The following is a 19,768-nucleotide window of genomic DNA, read 5'->3' on the forward strand; positions in this document are numbered from 1 at the left end:
CTAGCTCTGCCAATTGCTAGCTGTGTGACCTCAGAGAAGTCACCATAACCTCCCTCCCAACCTCAGTTTCTTTACCTATAATCTGTGATAAAAATAATGCCAACTTCATAAAGTTGTTGAGGATGTGTATAAAATGAGATGAGATATGTGAAAGAACTCAGCAACAATGTCGACATAAAAAAGGCCCTGAAAAGAAAATATAACACCTGGGAAATAATGCAACATTACATTAATATTATTAAGTTATATATAAGAATGTTTGGCCCTGACCAGGTGGCTCAGTTGGTTGGAGCCTGGTCCTGTGCACCAAAAAAGTTGTGGATTCAATTCCCCGTCAGGGCACATACCTAGGTTTTGCAGGTTTGATCCCTGGTCAAGGTGTGTACGGGAGGCAACTGATTGATGTTTCTCTCCCACATCGATATTTCTCTCTCTCCCTCTCTTTCTCTCTCTTTCTCTCTCTCTTCTCTCTCTCCCTTCCTCTCTCTAAAATCAATAAGCATATCCTCAGGTGAGGATTAAAAGAAAAAAGAATGTTTGGAGGGACAAACATACTTCTTTGTTAGAGTAACATATCTCAAAGTGGGCTCTGAAGTTTCATAACAGTACTAGAGGCCCAGTGCACGAATTCATGCACAGGTGGGATCCCTAGGCCTGGCCAGCAATTGAGGCCTATCAGGGGGGAGAGACCACGGGAAGTTGGCTACCACCCCCCCACCCCCATCAGGCCCAGTGGGGAGGAGCCGTGGGAGGTTGGCTGTGGGAGCAAACTGACCACCAGAGGGCAGCTCCTGTGTTGAGCATCTGCCCCCTAGTGGTCAGTGTGCATCATAGCAACTGGTCAACCAGTTGTTCTGGTCACTTAGGCTTTTATATATAGATAGATAGGATAAAAAGGCATCTTATGGTTAAATAATTTTATGAAATGTTAAGTTAAAAATAATTCTTTATCACAAGATCCCTCCGAGTCCTAAATGCTCGCAGAATGTGGCATGCAACAGAAATTCTTGCATTAATTGGAGAAGAGGTTTAGCATTCTGGTGGGAGCACACATGGGGAACATGGAAGAACTTGGGTCAGAAGGTAAAGATCCACCACAATAATGTGAATTAAAGAAAGGCAGATTCAGGTTGGAGAAAAGCAAGCAGTTCCCCTTTCCCCACCTCTCATCTCCAAGCACAGAATGAGTTTCCTAAACTCTGATAACAGAACTCTTATCGCATGCTCTGTTTCCCTGGGCTGGTGCTCCTCTTTGCAAAATTTGGCAACTACTGATCAGGGGGAGTGGTGGTACATATGGGAGTGTCTGTGGGTGGGGGGTGAGGTGGGGAATAAGAGACAGTTATGAAGTGACTTTGTATTATACTTACGGTTTTTTACCCTTACCTAGGTGGTGCTAACCCCAATATTACCTTTCTCCATTTTTCTGAGCCTAGCCCAAAACAAAGTTCATGTGTTTCTTTTCCTATGGTTTCAGCAAAGTAGAGTGAGATCATGCTAATAACAAAGTTGGAAACATGGACCTGACTGGTGATGACATTATCCACTCTGATGCACCTTCTCTGACCGGTGCCCTACCTCCCACATGAGCCGGTCTGGGTTGCGTAACTCACAGGTGCTTCCACAGCAATCGCTACCCTAGCTGTTGTTATGCATGATTGCAAAGACTTTTAGAAATGTTCCTTCTCACTACATAGTAAACTTCTTGAGAGCAGCAGTGGCACTTTTATGTACTTGGGGTGTTGCCAGGATCTTGCACAGGGCCTGTTGGCATGTATGTATTCAAGAAATTTATGAATAGCCCTAGCTGGTTTGGCTCAGTGGATAGAGTGTCAGCCTGAGGACTGAAGGATCCCATGTTCGATTCTGGGCACATGCCCAGGTTGCAGGCTCAATCCCCAGTGTAGGGTGTGCAGGAGGCAGCCAATCGATGATTCTCTCACATCATTGATGTCTCTATCTCTCTCTCCCTCTCCCTTCCTCTCTGAAATCAATAAAAATATTTTTAAAAAAGAAATTTATGAATAAACTGGCCTGTGAAAGGGAAAGAAAAGTAGACCAATACCAATTAAAAATCACACAAAAAAAATACTGAGTTGTTCTATGTTAAAGCCTATAATACTGAAGTTTTTAAAATTCTAGACAACTTTAGAGAGAGAATTAATAGATGTGTGTCCTAGCCCCCATGTAGCTACAAACCAGCTTAGTCACTATAAACAGATCAGGCCTTCTCTCTGGCATCATTTTCATCAGCTCTGAGAGGAGAGATTTTATACTCTGCCTTTTTCCAAACAAGATTAAAGGTAACTCGAGAGTATCTCCAGTCGTTGACTAATGCAGTTAAACTTGTGGGAGTCCTAAGAATAATGCTCCCTTAATGGGAAAGATTTCTCACATTGAGAGTTTAAGTATAAGACATTTATTTAGGCAATCATTTACTACTGCAAGTGCACTCTATCAACATGATTAGCCATAATCTGTTGGCTGCAAAAATCAGAAACCCACTGAACTGCCTAGGTCATCTGGAGGGTAGCACCCAGGAGTGATGGAATGGCTCAATGATTCAGGCCACTCCAAGGAACTTAGGAAATAAAATGAGGCTCTGAAACACCATTAGTTCAGCTTCCGTTTTGCTACCTGCACAGCAGCTTTTTGCATATAAAGATGGAGACAGCTGCAGCAGCCTTGAATTACATTCTTCGCCACCCAAGTGAAAAGCCCTCCGACCCCCATACTGGGTTGAAGAAATCCTGGGGAAAGACTCTGATGAGTCTGGCTTCAGTCACATGTTCACGCTGGAGACTAAAGCAACCCTGAGTCCAGAAGACAATGGTACCAGGAGGGGCCCCACTTAGGTTATGTGGGCACTATTGGCCATTCACTATGACTTGAGAGACAGAGTATGGGCAACCTGTGGGGGGAGCTAAAAGGGAATGGCTGGTATAGGAGCACAAAACTGGCCGTGGAGGGTCATTGCAAAATCAAAAATCCCTCAGTTATATTTACTATACTGCTTTATGGGCATTTGCAATCATCTACACTAGTGAAGATATATGTATTTACATTTCAGACAGACATAAACAATTTATGCTTTTAAAAGAAATGGAAAATATTTTCCATAAAGTGTGGCTTATAAAAGGTACATATCTAGTGGCATCTGATAACTTTCACACATGCAGAATAAGTGGGCAGTGGAGGCTCCCATATCCAACATGCAAAAAGGGGAAAGCAGAGTTGAAACACAAATGATCTGATAAAAAGTGCCTCTTCCGAAAGGCATAAAGTAGTTGCTGAATAATTTTTTTTTCAGGAAAAAAAAAAGAAAGAGATAAAAGAGGCTTCTTGGAACTTCAGACTTCACCTTCGTTATGATTTTTTGGTTGTTTTTACAGAAGTCCACCTAATTAAATAGGTTGAGAAAGACAGTAACTTGGCCAGATACCAGTAAAGGATATTTCTGCTTCAAATGTAAACTTTAAAAATCTCAACACTGTTCCTGAAAACCACTTTCTTGCATTATAAAATATTATTTAGATAACAACTCAGCTATTCTTGTTTACCATGGGTACCCTTTACTTTTTCTTTCTGTCTCCTTCTACTAGTATCATGTATATGTAGCTATAGGTGTACAGCTAATAAGTCATTTTGATCGGTTGGCACTTTAATTATAAAAATGACTTAAAAGGGAAGGATGAAGTTCTTTTTAATATACACATATCCCTAATTAAAAGGAAACAGACTAAAATGTCAATGAATCAATTGGTAATTTGATTACAGATAATTTTAATCTTCTATTTATAATTCTGGTTGTTTTCTAAGTTATTCATAAGGCATATGTACTATATTAACATTTACATTCAAAGGTGGGAAACAAAGAATATAAGAGTGTTAATTTTGAACCATGAATAGTTTACAAAGTCCTAAAACTTTTTCTTATCTCTCAAGCCCAGACAACAGGAAGGAAACAGCATGTCTATAAATATTTCATGAACTGCAAAATAGAAATATATAAGAATGAATGGAAAATGATATAGGTTTTTCTCACAAACAGAAAAAAATCTATAAGATTGAGTCTGAAGAAAAATAAGGACAGGAAGCTCAAATACAGAAATTCTAACTCTACCAGCATGAGTAACCCAACAAAGAAGAAAGAGGGGCAAGATCTAGGAGAATGCAGTTTGACTGCAGGAATATCTCAAGTAAGATCAGGTTTAAAAGTAACACACCCAAAAGACAGAAGGAGAAGGGAGGTGATTGAAGGGTGGCCTGAACTCATCCGAACCAAGTAAGAATACACGCACAGAGAAAATGCTACAGGCAGAAAACGATAGTACTGGGGTTTATTCAGAGCAAAAGTATCAACACAGAGGCACAAACTAGTGCTTGAGAAATATGGCACAAGCTTAACAGATGACCCAGAGAAGGCAGAGCTCACACACAAAAGCACTTCAGTTGCTCTTGTAACAAACATTCAGGTTGAGCAATCAGGACACTACCTTTCACATCTTATCTTTACAATAAAGTCCCTCATACTGTCCTGTGGACAGGGTGGCTATGGGTTGTCTCCAAAGTAAAATGGGTAAATTTAATTGGTTCAAATGGTGGCTGAGGGCTACTAATTATTTAATTACACTAAACAAGAAGATTTGTTTCTAAGGAAGTGGCACAGAGCTCAAACCTCTGATGGGAACTAACCTAATTTTCATCAGAAGTTTGGATAAAGTCAAAATACCTGTGCCCTCTACTGCCTCCCCTCTCCGTGGACTCATTTTCTCATTTAAATGTGGGAGTGTCCAGGGCTCAGTCCTTGATCCTCTTACCTGCAGCTGACTTTTCTCCTGAACTCCAGAAGCACAACCAACTATCTGCTTGACATCTGATCATAGTTGTTTTTGAGATTTTAATGTAACAGTCATCCCCTGCTTATCTGTGGTTTTGCTTTCCACGGTTTTCACGACCTACGGTCAATTACAGTCCAAAAACATCAAATGGAAAATTCTAGAAATAAACAATTCATAAGTTTTCATTTGCAAGCTGTTCTGAGTATTGCGATGAAATCTCGTGCTGTCCCACTCCATAGCCCAGGACATGACTCATCTCTTTGTTCAGCGTATCCACGGTAGATGCCCTGCCCACCCATTAGTCACTTAGTATCTGTCTTGATTATCAGATGACTGTCATGGTATTACAGTGCTTGTGTTTTAGCAACACTTATGGTAGCCTAACACTCATCACAATACCTTCGTCATTCCCCTCACTTCAGCTCCTCCGGTAGGCATTGCATCATCTCACATCAGCACAAGAAGAGTCAGCACAGTATAAGATGATTGAGAGAGATGGACCACATTCACATAACTTTTATTAAAGTATATTGTTACAGTTGTTCTATTTTATTATTGGTTATTATTGTTAATATCTCACTATGCCTGATGTATAAATTAAACTATCATAGGTATGTAGTGTAGGAAAAAAGATAGTATCTGTAGGGTTCAGTATACTAGTTTCAGGTATCCAATAGGGATCTTGAAACACATCCTCTGCAGATAGGGGAAGATCGCTGTATACAAAACTGAGTGTTGGCTGTCTCTCCATTGACTCCTTCATATCTCAGGACCCCTGTTTCAGAAAACATCAACTCTACTGTTCCAGTTACTCAGGCCAGAAACTGTGGAGCCATCCCCAAATCCGATCTTTCTCTCATTATGTTCATCCAAACTGTCAGGAAATCCTCTCTGCTGTTGTTCAAAAGTGCATGTAGAGTTTGACTATGTCCCACAATTCCTCTTTCTTATATAGTGCAATAGAGTCTTAGCTGATCTGTTTCCAACCTTCCTCAATATAATCCAGGCTCGACACAACTGCCAGCATGATTATTTAAATCCAACTGTTTCACATCTCTGACCAGACCCAATGTCTTCCCATCTCACTCAGGGCAAAACCTAAAGTTGTTACAATGCTCTAAAGACTCAACATGACCCCATCACTTCCCTGACCTCATCTTTATCATTCTATTAAAGCCCAGCTGTCACTTCCTGCCATAGTGCCTCTGCATATGCTACATCCTCTCCCTGGACCATTCCCTTCCCAGGAATCCATATGGCTCAATGTTGTCCCTCCTTCAAAGCTTTAATTTAAAAAATAAAACACCTTCACCCTGGAACCTTACCTGGTCACTTGTCTAAAATTGCTTTCCTCTTTTTGAACTGTCCCCTGCATCCCATCCATATATGCCACTCAAGTTCTAGACTTCTTCCCTTATTTAATATTTCTCCCTAGCACTTAGCTCATCTGACAAACGATATATTGCATGGATTTATCTTTCTATTACCTGTCTCATCCACTGTGATACAAGCTCCAAGAAGCAGGGATTGTATCTGTTTTGTCAACTGGGATAGTCCCACTGCCTGTCACATAGAGGCAAGGCACTCAGTGATTACTGAAGAATGATGAATGAAACTATAAAATATGTAGTTCGATCATAAAATGATTTTGAAGTGCTATCCATATATACTTGTCATGTGTTTCCATGCAATGGTGAAAGAAGACATTATAGCATGATAATTCGGGGGTTAAGTATGGGTTTCTATTATATGGCAAAACTAGACCTCTTTAGACTTGGATAATTTGACTTTTCTCATGCCTGCCCTTCTTTACAAAAATCTGAAACACCAAAACTTATAACCAGATGAACGAGAGAATGGCAATTCTCTTTCCAAAAGAACTCTTCTTTTTCAAAGGGACTCATCTGGGGACAGCTGCCATAATAAGCCCTGTGAGGTAGCATAAACATTTGGGAAACACAAAGTTTCAGAAACATATTACATGGATAATGGTAGGCACCCACTGCTGATACTCTCTCTTTATTTTGGGAACCCTGAAAAACATGGAAGCTAAAAGACTTGCCCTGTGGATCTCAAATGATTGTGCCTGCACTAGAAAATTCAGTGACCAAAAGTTACACCAATTATCTCAGAGAATTTCTTTCCTCTGGAGCTATTTTTGATAGGCAAAATTATTCTCAAAAGAGGACTTTGCTTCATTTAGTTCAAGGAAATGGATATACAACTCTTGATTTTTCTGTCATTGGCTTTTTCTAAGGTATTCCTAGGACAATCTAATCACTTCAGAATATCCCTGGACACATCAGGCTAACCTCATTTTTAACCAGTGCACCTTGCCCTGGCCAGTGTGGCTCAGTTTGTTGGGCATCATCCCTGCGCACTGAGAGGTCCTTGACTCAATTCCCGGTCAGGGTACATGCCCAGGTTGTGGACTTGATCCCCAAAAGGGGGCATGCAGGAGGCAGCCAAATGATGTTTCTCTTTTATTGATATCCCTCTCTCCCTCTCTTGTTCTAAAATAAAATAAAAATTACAAACAATAATTTTTTATTAGGTCAGGGAAGAAGGTGCTCAAGAGCTGTTGCTGCTGCTTCTCACTCATGTCTAATGAGATATTGATTTCCCCCCAATCCCTGAGGGCTCCCCCAAGGAATCAATACCTCACTAGTCAGCAGAGTAGATGGAGATGGAACAGAAGGCCTTGGGAGAGCAGGGCTGTCACCCACAAATCTAAGGGTGCTTCAAGGATGGCAAACAAGACACATTAAAGTAGGTAACAGACCACAAAGTCGGGGACAAACAAAATCAATAGTGAAAAATATGAAGTAACACGGGGAGGAAGAAGTCAAACATGTGTTAGTAACAAACCCCCTCCTGAAACAAGGAAGCAACCCTTCCCAGAAGGTTCTGACAGTGGTCCTAACAGATGAACCTTGCCTATTTGTTTTTCTTTTAAGAGTAGAAGCTGATCTCTGGCCAAGTGGCTCAGTTGGTGAGAGCATTGTTCTGTACACAAAAAGGGTGCCAGTCCATCCCTAGTCAGGGCATATACCTAGGTTGTGGGTTCAATCCCCAGTCAAGGTGCATACAGGAGACAACAGATCAATGTTTCTCTCTTTCTCTCTTTTCAATAAAAAGAAATACATGTCCTCGGGAGAGGATTTAAAAAATAATGATGAAATAAAATACAAATAGAAGCTGACATAGAAAGCACCAGGTAGATCCACAATCAATCAGACCTGAGTTTAAAATCCTAGTTCTGACACTTACTAGTTGTGGCTTTGAGTAAGTTACTTATATCCCACTATTCTTTGGATTCCACATTATAAAATGAGAATAAAATAACTCTACTTTTAAAAGAAGCCATAATAAACTATATAATAACTAAGATTGGGTCAGAAACTAAATATTTCAAATAGAATCTCAAGAATGAAAATAATGAAAAAATGTGCATCAGAATTCAAGAGATTTCAACACATTTTTTGAAATCTGAAAACAATAGAGAATAGTAGTGGATTTACTAGCATGTAAGACAGCATGTTCTAAAGGTGTGTAAAGGGAGATATGGACAATAAGAGAGCTCGGTAATTCCCACAGAATCCAAGACTAATGTACTGAGAGTGGCTGAAGTCCAGAATGTGGAATGTCAGCCGCACACTTTCCCCCCTTCTTCTTGTAGAATACCAGCACTAGGCATCTAGACCCCTAGACAAACACTAGTTTATCCTCTGAGTAAACCAAAGAAAAGAAACTTGAAACTCAAGATCTTGACACCAAAAATTTTTCCTATGTAGGTGTTGTGGGACTGAAAAATGTGTCAACTAAAAGCCTGCCAATATGGCAGCTGGACTACCACTTCCCCCTCACAGAACCCTGGCATCTTCACCCCTACCAGGAGAGAAGGCTTATTTAGAAAAAGAAAAGAAAAAAAAAAGACTTCCAATAGCTGACATTTGGGAGTCCTCAGTGACTACCCACCTAAAGTGAAATCTACTAATCAACAACCAACACAGCCCCTAACCAAAAAGTCTACTATACACACAGAGCTTAGTACCTGCTTCTGATGGTCTAGTTCCTAAAAATGAACGTCAGATGTATAAGAGGAACAGTCTACATAAAATAATTATGTTCTTAACTAAGAACAGATGCTATGAAAAAGAATAATGTGAACAGGAAAGCTCTTCAAAATTAAAACTATGATTGCCAAAATTAAAAATTATAACAAAATATTAGAAAGTAACTCAAAAAATGTAGAAAATTAAATAAAAATTATGAAGTGCTGAACATATGAGGGGGGATAAAGCATAGTAGGTGCACAGACTTAATTCAGGAGGTTACACCAAACTAGGAGTTCCATAAAGAAAAAAAAAATAAAATAAATAAACAAATAAATAAATAAATAAATAAAGGGGAGAAGAGGAATAATATTTCTTAGAACATAAGCTGAAAGAGCTCACAGAGGGCCAAGCACAGTTAATGAACAAAGATTCACAATAGCAGAGAATTGTGGAACTTCAGGTTATCAGGGGTCAAGAGATGATCAAACATTACAAAGCTGCCATACTCTCAGGTAGAGGTAACAGCTTCTCCTTAGAGTGCTCTTGCATTTCTCATAGAGGCCAGCAGTTTTTAATGGAACTTCATACTATAACTAGAGGCCCAGTGCATGAAATTTGTGCGTGGGTAGGGTCCCTAGGCCTGTCTGGTGATCAGAGGATCAGAGTCCATCTGTGGGGTGACCGGTGGGGTGATGGGGGGGGGGGGCTGCTGGCACCCGCCTTGGCTGGCCTGGGGCCTGCAGGCTGGGGGAAGCTCCTGCATTGAGTGTCTGCCCCCTGGTGGTGAGTGCGCATCATAGCGACCAATAGTTCCACAGGTTGTCCGCTAATTTGCATATTAGGCTTTTATTATATAGGATTACTCAGTTATGTCAGTTTTCTTCCTGGAGATTGGGGCTTAGTAAAGTGGCTAATTGAATAACAGTAGTTATTCAAAGAATAGTTATTCAATGAATGAATGAATGAATGAATGAACAAATAAACAAAGTGTAGCACAATGCATCTTAATCAATGTGCTTATGAAAATCACTAAAAAACTGTTTTCCAAAAACATACATTCTCTGCCCATCTAGACGTCTCTAAGAATGGGGCTGAGGAGTCTAAAATACTAACAAGCTCCCCAAGTGCTGCTGATACACAACTCTGTTCAAGAATCAGTCACTGGACAGAGCTCTGGTCTAGCTCTGAAGTCTAGGCCTGGTTTCTCCAATACGGGTCAGTAAAAGGCTCTTTGGAACTCCAGTTCATTATTAGTAAAAAAGGTAAATACTAGTATGCTAGCCATTGTGTGTGGCTCAAATAACAGTAGCTGAAACAAATAAGAGATACATGTAAAACAAGATTATGAGAATTTCAATGAGGAGAAAACTGCTAAATTCTGGTTCTGGGGTCTGAGGAGGAATAAGTGAGATGATAAGATCCACAGGCTAAAGGTAGAGCCTTGCAGGATGCTATACACCATGACCAAGGAAAGAATTCAGAGTTCCCAGTCTAAGGCCCAAGGAATTAAGGGGGGCTGTTCCCTCATCTTCATTTTTCTTCTCTACTTCCCCCTGCGTGCTGTGCGGCACTAAAATCTCCCTGCTGTGCAAAGTGTCTAGAGAGATTTCTGGATGAGAGGAGTTACATAATGTGGAGTCCTCTTGGGAAACACAGCAGTGAATTAATTTTTCTGCTTCTACACAGTTCTCTAAGGGTGAAAATGCTCCCTCAAAGGGTAGGGAAAAGAATTATACAGTAAAAGAATCTTCTGAAAGAATCCATGAGAAGCAATGAAACAAACAATTCTGTTCCATCCAATAATTGACTACAATCACGCTCCCTGTGCAAGCCACCTTCCTCATAGAAGACAAGGAGGACGTTGTGCACAGTGCAGGGATCTGGTTACAAAAGAAAGACGTTTAATGTAACGTGGTAAGATACAGGAGAGAATGCCCGCCTGACAGTCAGTGACAGGTGATGCTTCAGCCCAGTCATAAAGGAAGAGTTAGAGGCAGGTGAGTAACTGAAGGAGGCATGTTCCAGGCAGGGAGAAGGCCAAATGTGAACAGGGTAGAGTCCCTGGAGGATAAATGGAAGGACAAAGTAGCCAGAGACAGGCCTGGAAGGCAGAGGACAGCCTCACTAGGGGAATTTCTATGGCCAGGAACAAGGAGCCTGTGAAGGATGAGTAATTGTGGATAACGGTGCACGGCGTGGATGTCTGGGTGGATGTGACATCTCCAAACCAGATGATCTGATGTGCAGCAAAGCTGATGGGAGGTCAGTTTCAGACATGTTGGGTGTGAAGAGTTGTCTGGGTGATATCCAGGTAGAGTTCCAGGAAATATGGAACTCTATATTTAATAAAGGGATGGACTGGCACCCTTTTTGTGTACTCAAAGAGAAAGTAGTCATGGCTAGAGACAGACATCCAGGAGGAAGGCTGGCTCCAGAAGCAGAACCTGGTTGTAATCATTCTTCACTAGTACGCCATGTCTGAGGCCAGGAGCCATGGTTTACTAGTCAAGACCAGGGACCATCTGAGTCACGGTCGGCACCCAGCTGCACCCAGGCAATGTTTTCGTTCCCAAAGGATACAGCACTCTACCTGCTTTTCTCTTCTTCCACCACCTACACTTTCCACAGAGCTCACCTCTGCCTCAGATGAAGCTCAAGGTAGAACAGAGCCTCAGGAGCATCCTCCCTCCTTGAAATTTGTAGAGACAGGCCCATAGGTATTTTTCCTTAAAAGATTTTTACAGAAATAAATATAATGGGGAGCTAGAAGAGAGTGACATGCAACACCTTCCCTCCTGCATACCTAGCTATGGTTACGTTCTCTGAAGGTCCATTCCTATTTCCCTACAATGCCTTAGTTGTAGCTGGATTTCAGATTATCCAGTACATTATACACATAGATCTAGATAACCTCTGGAGAACTAGTTTACTAAAGATAAAAATTTAAATGTTATTAATTTTTCCTGATTCCTAGGCAAATGGACAGCTTGAGTTTGAGCCTCTTGTACTTAAGCTACTCTCAACTTCAAGAAACTATTGCATTTTTCATGTAGGGCATTAAGGATCTGCCAGAGCAATGATTCAAATGGTTGTACTACAGCCTAGTACATGATCATGACTATTAAACATTTCCTTTAAACGCTGCCTCCTAACTTTGCTGGGCTCTTTGTTTTATGACCCTAAGTTCAACCAGCTCTCATCAGATCAGCTAAAAATGCAGGCTTAAATGTGCCGTGACCAATTAAATCAGTGAAAGCACAGCATACAACCTCATCTAAATTCTTCGAAGATGGGTACCTAAAACCTGGAATACCTACTTCCCATTGGGAGTTTTAACAATAAGACATTTTAAGAATAAGAGGTGGTACCTAATAGCATGCTCTGAACTCAGCAAGGGCTCAATATACATGGTTCAGAGCACACACCTAGACAGTCAGTCATTCGGTACAAATTGTGTCGAATCAATGAATCCATCAGCGACTGTCAAGAATTTTTCATGGTTTGGCATTTGAAAAATGGGAATAATCAGAGATCATCTACTACCCAACTTAAAGATAATGAAGATTTTTAAAAAATAATGTTCTATCCTCAACCCATTAAAAATTAATTAGAATAACTATCTACCCATACCCAAGTGTAATTATCTATGCATTTCCAGTTGGTATAAATACATTATGTTTCTAAGTGCACATTTTCTGGAAGCCTATAAAAAGAAATGATGTGTGATACTTCTCTTCAAGCAGCTTTCAGAAAACTAGCCACTTCTTAACTGCGGCATTTTTCAGCTTGCAGAGCAATTTAAAAATAATCATAATAATAATAAAAGCTCACTAAACGCAATAAAACACAGAAAATTTTCCCTCCACATGAAAATCCCAGGCCAGCATGCCCTAAATGTGTTCCACTGTTTTGCTAAGTGTTCTCCGTGGCCAAAAACATTTAGGAACTGCTGCGTGGTGTAGTCCTCTTTTGGAAGAGACAGTAAAAAAGACGTTATGTGCATGACACACCATCATTTTCAAAATCCACACTGACATAGGACACTGATTTTAAAAATGTTAACATATGAAGGAGCAAAAAGTATATGTTAGAATCAAAGAAATAGCCTGGCCGGTGTGGCTCAGTGGTTGAGCATTGACCCAGGAAACAAGGGGTCAGCGGTTCAATTCCAGGTCAGGGCACATGCCCGAATTGCAGGCTCGATCCCCAGTAGGGGGCGTGCAGGAGGCAGCCATTCGATGATGTTTTTGTCTCTTTATCCCTTTCCCTTCCTTTCTTTCTAAAAATCAATAAAAACATATTTTTTTAAAAAGAATCAAAGAAATAGGTAGTAACATAATATAGCTTTAGGGAAGTCACCTAAATCTCAACTTTTTTCCCCCTGTAAAATAGTAATGATAATAATGCCTACTTTATAGGATCCTGCTAAGGATTGAATGAGCTCATGCACATAAAAAGCTTTGCACAAAGCTAACACATAGCAAGCAGGAAGAAACAGAGGCACTGTTATCACTGAAGATTTTGGAATGATTTAGAATATCAAAGTCCAAAGAAGTCCTGCAGCAAGGGAAGCTCTAAGTTGGTTTTCTCAAATGTATTTGACCATGTATACCAATCCAGTTTCTCAGTTGTAAGATACAAGAGCTGAGGATGAAAATAGTTTATTCAAGGATGTTGGGGAGCTTGTAGAATTATTCGGTCGTGTAGAGAAACAGGCTCAACCTGAAGCTTCCAGAACCTCAAACCCCACATGGAACGGGCCTGATGAGGACACAGCTGCAGCCACCACTGAGCATGACTAGGTCCTGTTATCTGCGAATCTCCCAGAAACTCACCTGAATACGACTGTCCCTGGGGCCAGCGGTGATCCTGTGTCAAGCACAAGACTCTGAAAACTCTGCTTGTCTATCCAGGATGGGGGCCTGATCGGCCACCACCCTGCCCAGAAAACATGGATTCTGCATTGCCCCTTGTTTCTCTAGTTGCTCACTTCTGAATCAGTACGATTGGTGGAATCTAGGCCCGGGCCCTAGCAGCAAAGAAAGCCCAGGAAGAAAGTTTTATGGGTTCTTTCTGGGGAGGTGAGCCTCCCATGGCTAGATGTTCCCCCAAAGACAGCAAATGTGTCCCATAGTTTCTAGAAAGCCTAATGCATGCAAGATTTCCACTACACTGTGAAGCGCCTACGCTTCCCCCTGGAAAACTAACTTCCTATAGAGAACAGTATTGGGTGTACGTATTCCTTCTCTCTGCAGGATGCACATCGACATTCTTCTTTTTAGCATCAGGGAAGACTCAAATTGGGTGGTTTAATGTAAGAAAGCTTCTTCCGAGCCACCCATAGATCATAGCACATTCTGAGGAGAGGGTGGGCCTAACTGGTCAGTCCAAGTAGGACAGAAACAGCCTAGAAAATCTGCCAGGAGGAGGGCCGATGAGGAGGGTCCAGGAGAAAGGACACCGAAGTTCTTTTTGTGAATTTGGTTCCTGTCCCCACTAGTGAACAGATAGAATCTGTTGTCCCATCTATACTGGTGTTTTCCTGGTGTCCTGTTTCTGAACACACCATATACAAATCGCTACACCCTAAGAGCAGGATGGAGCAAGTTGGAAAAGGCTAAGATATAGAAATAGACCTTGCGCCAAGTGCAACTGCTGTGAGCTACACATAGATGCTGACACCCAGACCACCGGATGGGCTGTGGGAACAGACAGATCATAGGGAAGTTGAGTATGTGTGTGTGGGGGGGGGGGGGGAAGGGGGGCACGGGGAAGCGTGATCAGACATAACACATCCATGTGGTGTGTGTGATCAGACATAACACATCCAGGGACCCCATATGTCATTTCTTGTTTACAGCAACTCTAGAAGGCAGGTGCGTATGATCAAAGAGTGAATCTAAAAGGAGCAATGGGCACCAAGAATACAGCAGGTAAATGGGTCAGCAGAGGGCAGAGCCCCGTCACCACTGAGATGGGCCCAGAAGACAAGAATCACAGCTTTGGGGCTGCATTAACAAAGGCAGGCCAGGGCTCTCATTCTAAAGAGACAATCTACCAAAGCATATTGTAAGGACTGGGCTTGGGCACAGGAATGCATAACATAGCCATTAGTGGAGCTCAGGTGTGATGTGGATAGTGTAATGTATTGGAGCTCCTGATCTATAGGGTGACCATGTAAATTTTTTAAAAATCCTCACTTGAGGATGTTTTTATTGACAGAGAGAGAGAGAGAGAGAGAGAGAGAGAGAGAGAGAGAGAGAGAGAAGAGAGAAACTTCAGTTGGTTGCCTCCTGCATGCACCAACTGGGAATTGAATCTGCAACCCAGGTATGAGCCCTGACCCAGAATCAAACCCACAACCTTTTGGTGTATAGGACAATGCTCCAACCAACTGAGCTGCCCAGCCATGGCTGATCATGTAAATTTTAATTACAAACCAGGAATGGAAATCTTATTAATAATTATGCTAGGACAACAGGCATAAACTAAGAATGTTCCAGGAAAATGGGACATAGGATTCCCCCAATTAAACATCACCTAGCCCTAGTGAATCCACAGGCAGAATTCAAGTAAACATGACCGATAAAGGGGAAGAAAGTGGTTGAAAACTTGACTTAGGAGAGACTGTATTTCTACTCTTTCCTTTGGTCTTAATATTCTAAGAGATGACATTAAAAAAAAAAAATCAGAGATGCTAGCATATATTTAATTTTCATTTATTCTCTCTTAACTCCCAGCCAGAAGCTAAGGATGATTGTTCCAGCAACAGCACAGGGCATGCAAACTCATAAAAAGTTACTCCTCCCCAAGACGAAGGACCAAGAGGGTCAATTTGCCTGGTCAGTGGCAAGATGGAGGCTGGTCTCAATGACAAACTCCGCTAACTCCCTGCTAGTTCCAGCTCAGAGACGGCCACGCTGATGGTGATACCCACAGGATTTCTGCCTTCGGTGCATTAGAAGTTTCAGAGACAGAAAAAAGGAAATCAGATGTTTATCATCAGACTGATTATGACGTCACCCCAGAGGATGCTCATTGTTAGCAGATTCCCTTTCTGAGAGAAAGGCCTGTAAGGGGAATGTTCCTGATCCCCAGTGTAATCAAAGAATGAATCAGTGGCTGTCTCCAAAGGCTGCCATCTTAGCTTCCGGCTGCCAGTGTGATCTGGGCCTCAGTAATACTATCCTCAGAAAGCAGGCAGGGCTTTCTCAGATGCTTTAAGAGAGACTTTTTGGACAGTCTGACAACGCCAGCAGGCCAACGCTGCAGCATTTATTATTCCTGAGCTCCCAGGGGTTGACTTTGAAGACCAACCTGGCACCACGAAGCCATTTTCACTAGTAAGATATTCAGAAGGGCAATTTCAATAGCCGTATGTTTGGGGAGAACAGAAATGGTGAATGTTGGTTCTACCTTTTACAGTGAGGCCTTGTACCCTCTGGGTTGTATTAACAGTTGAGTGCACTTTAGGCTTGTGAAACTCCCTCCACCCTCTCTCTGTTCAAAGCTTCTCATCAAAGTTTACATTTGCAGGGATTTAGAGGATTATATGAATCAGTGTGGAAGGTCAGCCGGGCCTTACGTTAATGAACATCATGCCCGTAAGCAGAGTTCAGGACGACCATGGTGGAGCAGGCACGTCAGGGTGGGCGAAAAGACGTCCAGAAGGGCCTTTGTCCCACAAGCAGTTTCAACCCTCCCCACAAATTCACAGGCTTCTTCCGTTCTTTCTTTTTTCTGCTAGCACTTATTCATTATCCAACACCCCATACATTTTACTTATATTTTGTTATTACTACTGTGCTACATGAAGTCAGGGTTCTGTTTTGCAAATGCCTCTGTTCCTAGTGCCTGCTGCATAACAAGTGCTCAATAATACTTGTTGAATGAATAAATGGTGGAAAATAAATCCCCCCCCCATAGAAATGTAAGTCATTCATTGAGTTTTTCCTTCAGATATAAAGTAACCAATTGAGAAGAAGAGTCCCCCAAATCCTACTTCCGGGCTGAAAGGGACTCTATTGAAAGGAAGGAGTTTGGAGGCAGGGGAGTAAAACTGAGGGTGGGGCTAACAGACAGGAGAATTTTTTAAAAAGCCAGACTATCATCCGAGAATCAGACTATAAAAATGTAATATTTCTTAAATTTCTGAAATTTATCACACCTGTGAGTTTTGTTCTATGCGTCTCTCTTTACAACAATAAATTCTTAAAACAAGCAAACCGAAAAGGTCCAGTGACAACCCGTAAGTAGAAAATGATAGATGCTGTGACTTAAATAAAAGGAAGCATCTTAAGAAATCGATGGAACAAGGAGTTTTAACAGGAAAGAAAGGGGGGAAGGGAAGAGTGCACTGAGACTCCAAGAAGGAACCGAGAAGCAGCCACTTGTAAACGTAAGGCCAGCTCAGAGACGGCACAGAGAGAAGGCAGGGATTGAGACTCCCCATGAAATGGTGGAAACAAAACTAACCCCAACCAGGACAGACAGTGTCCCCAACACCCTCTTCTCCATCATCTCCCAATCCAAGCAGCTGCTTAATCCTGCTGGTGTTTCCACTTCGGTGATATTTCCAAAGCAGGTTTTCCTTTCAATCCCTAAAGCCATTTGCTTAGTTCAAACGCTTGTCATCTTCCCGTAGGAATGCAATGACCAAGTCACTGTCTCCAGGATGACCTCCCTGGAATCTATCTTTCCCTAGTGCCCAGCGTAAAGTCTGCCAGACCCTGCCCCTGAGCCTATTAGAATGATGCCCATCAAGTTGTCTTTTCAGACCATTCTCCAGTGATGTGCACAAATGTTCACTAGGAGGCCTAAGTGTGAATTCCATAGTTAGAAACTGTACAGAGACTATGCCTCTCTTATTGACAACTGAACCTCTAACAATTAGCTCAGTGCCAATGCTCCACAAGTATGTAATACCTGTTCCACAAATAAATAAAAGTGGAAAATCATGATGTAAAACTGTGGAATGCAATCCTAATAATGTAACACACACACACACACAGTTATATGCATACAAAAAATATCCAAAAAATACAGCAAAACATTTATTTATATCATTTATGCACTTTTTAACTTTCAAAATTACTGTTAAAATTTCTCTCTCCTCTCCCTCTCCCTCTCCCTCTCCCTCTCCCTCTCCCTCTCCCTCTCCCTCTCCCTCTCCCTCTCCCTCTCCCTCTCCCTCTCCCTCTCCCTCTCCCTCTCCCTCTCCTCTTCTCTCTCTCTCTCTCTCTGATGGTAAGATACAAAAATACACACAAAAACAAAAGGGAGTAGAGAAAGAATCATGTACCTGACAAATCAGATAGCAGTGTGGGGTATAATGGGAGGTATAGCACCCTTATCACCTACACCCAATTCTTCATCTTCCATCCCTGCCCCTGCCCCACTTCTGCTCCCTCTCGGCCACCCGGGACAGTGAGCAGTGCCAAGCCACACTATGGCCTTCACATGTATACTTGCTGTCTACTTGCACTCCACTATCCTAGTATGCCCAATGCCACAGTCGGTGTCCCTGCCATCTTTTCATTTCAAGGGCAAAGCACAATTCCTGATACAAAAGAACATTGTATGTTGATGGAGTAAATTAATACATGAATAAGGCAGAAACACTGACTGTGTGGCCCACTTCTTTCATTTATTCTAAAAACCTACCTACCTAATAGGGTTGCTGTGAGGACTAATGAGAAAATGCTTGTAAGACATGCCTGACACATAAGCACTCAAAAAACGAAAACATTTATTAACTATTATTGACAGGATGATGTACAAGATGCTCTGCTCCCTTAGCCACAATCACCTTAAATTGCAGATAATAGTTCCTGCTCTGCCCTTCTCACCCCTTGAAGTGAGAAAGTGCTTAAAGCAGTTTGGGAACTATAAATCATGAGGCAAACACGTTATTATCATGATGATGATGATGATGATGATGATGATGATTACATGCCATTTTCTTTGTGAATCTTACCTACAATAAGTTTATCATTTAAGGTCACGTTACCTTTGCTGAGGTTTCAAACCATCCTACGAAACCGTGCTCCTTGCAGAACTGGTCCATCTTGAGGCCATTGTTCAGGAGCATATCCTTGCCCTGGTCACATTTGTTGGCCAATAAAACCACTGAAACTGGTTTGCCATTAGGGAGACTTAACTTGGAGTCCAAATCATTTTTCCATTTGGTCACTGCTTCAAACGTAGCTGGCCTGGTGACATCGAAGACAATGAATGCACCCATGGCTTCTCGGTAATAGACCCTTGTCATGTTTCCAAATCTTTCTTGACCTATCACCAAAAAGAAATAGAAATCAAAAACTTATTGCAATTATAAACAATATATATATATATGAACCTTATGAGGCCTCTGGTATGAGCCGATCACTCAGTAAAGTGCTTCATTGTTTATCTTTAAGGAATGAGCTAAATACACAATCATGCCACTTTGTTTTTTATATTTGAGTCTAGAGAGGATTCATTCATTTAACAAGTATTTATTGAAACTTCTGTGTAACCATGTAATATTCTAGAACTGTGCTAATACAGTATCCCACTATCACATATGGCTACTTAAGTTTAAAGTAATTAGAACTAATTATAATTTAAAACCCAGTTCCTCAGTCACACTATCTAGTAAATTTTAAGTGTTCAACAACCACAGAGGCTAGTGGCTACAGTATTACACAACTCCAATGCAGAACATTTCTATTATCATGGAATGTTCTATTGGACAACAGTCCTCAATACATGGGATACAATGATTAAAACATGAGTATCCCTGCCATCAAGGAGATTACATTTTAGCGGGATGATACATTATAATGATAAATATAATAAATAATGTAGTATGTTTAAAAAGTACCCACA

General features: G+C 41.4%; 1 protein-coding gene across 1 annotated transcript in view; it reads right to left on the reverse strand.

The window, feature by feature from the left end:
* RAB38 (RAB38, member RAS oncogene family) overlaps positions 1–19,768 on the reverse strand; it is a 48,782-nt gene that overhangs the window by 10,495 nt on the left and 18,519 nt on the right. Inside the window, exon 2 of the mRNA XM_079789002.1 lies at positions 18,909–19,189. Coding sequence (XP_079645128.1) covers positions 18,909–19,189 — 281 coding nt within the window. The remainder of the gene's footprint in view (positions 1–18,908; positions 19,190–19,768) is intronic.

Source organism: Cnephaeus nilssonii (assembly GCF_951640355.1).
Source record: "Cnephaeus nilssonii genome assembly, chromosome: 13".
Lineage (NCBI taxonomy): Eukaryota > Metazoa > Chordata > Mammalia > Chiroptera > Vespertilionidae > Cnephaeus > Cnephaeus nilssonii.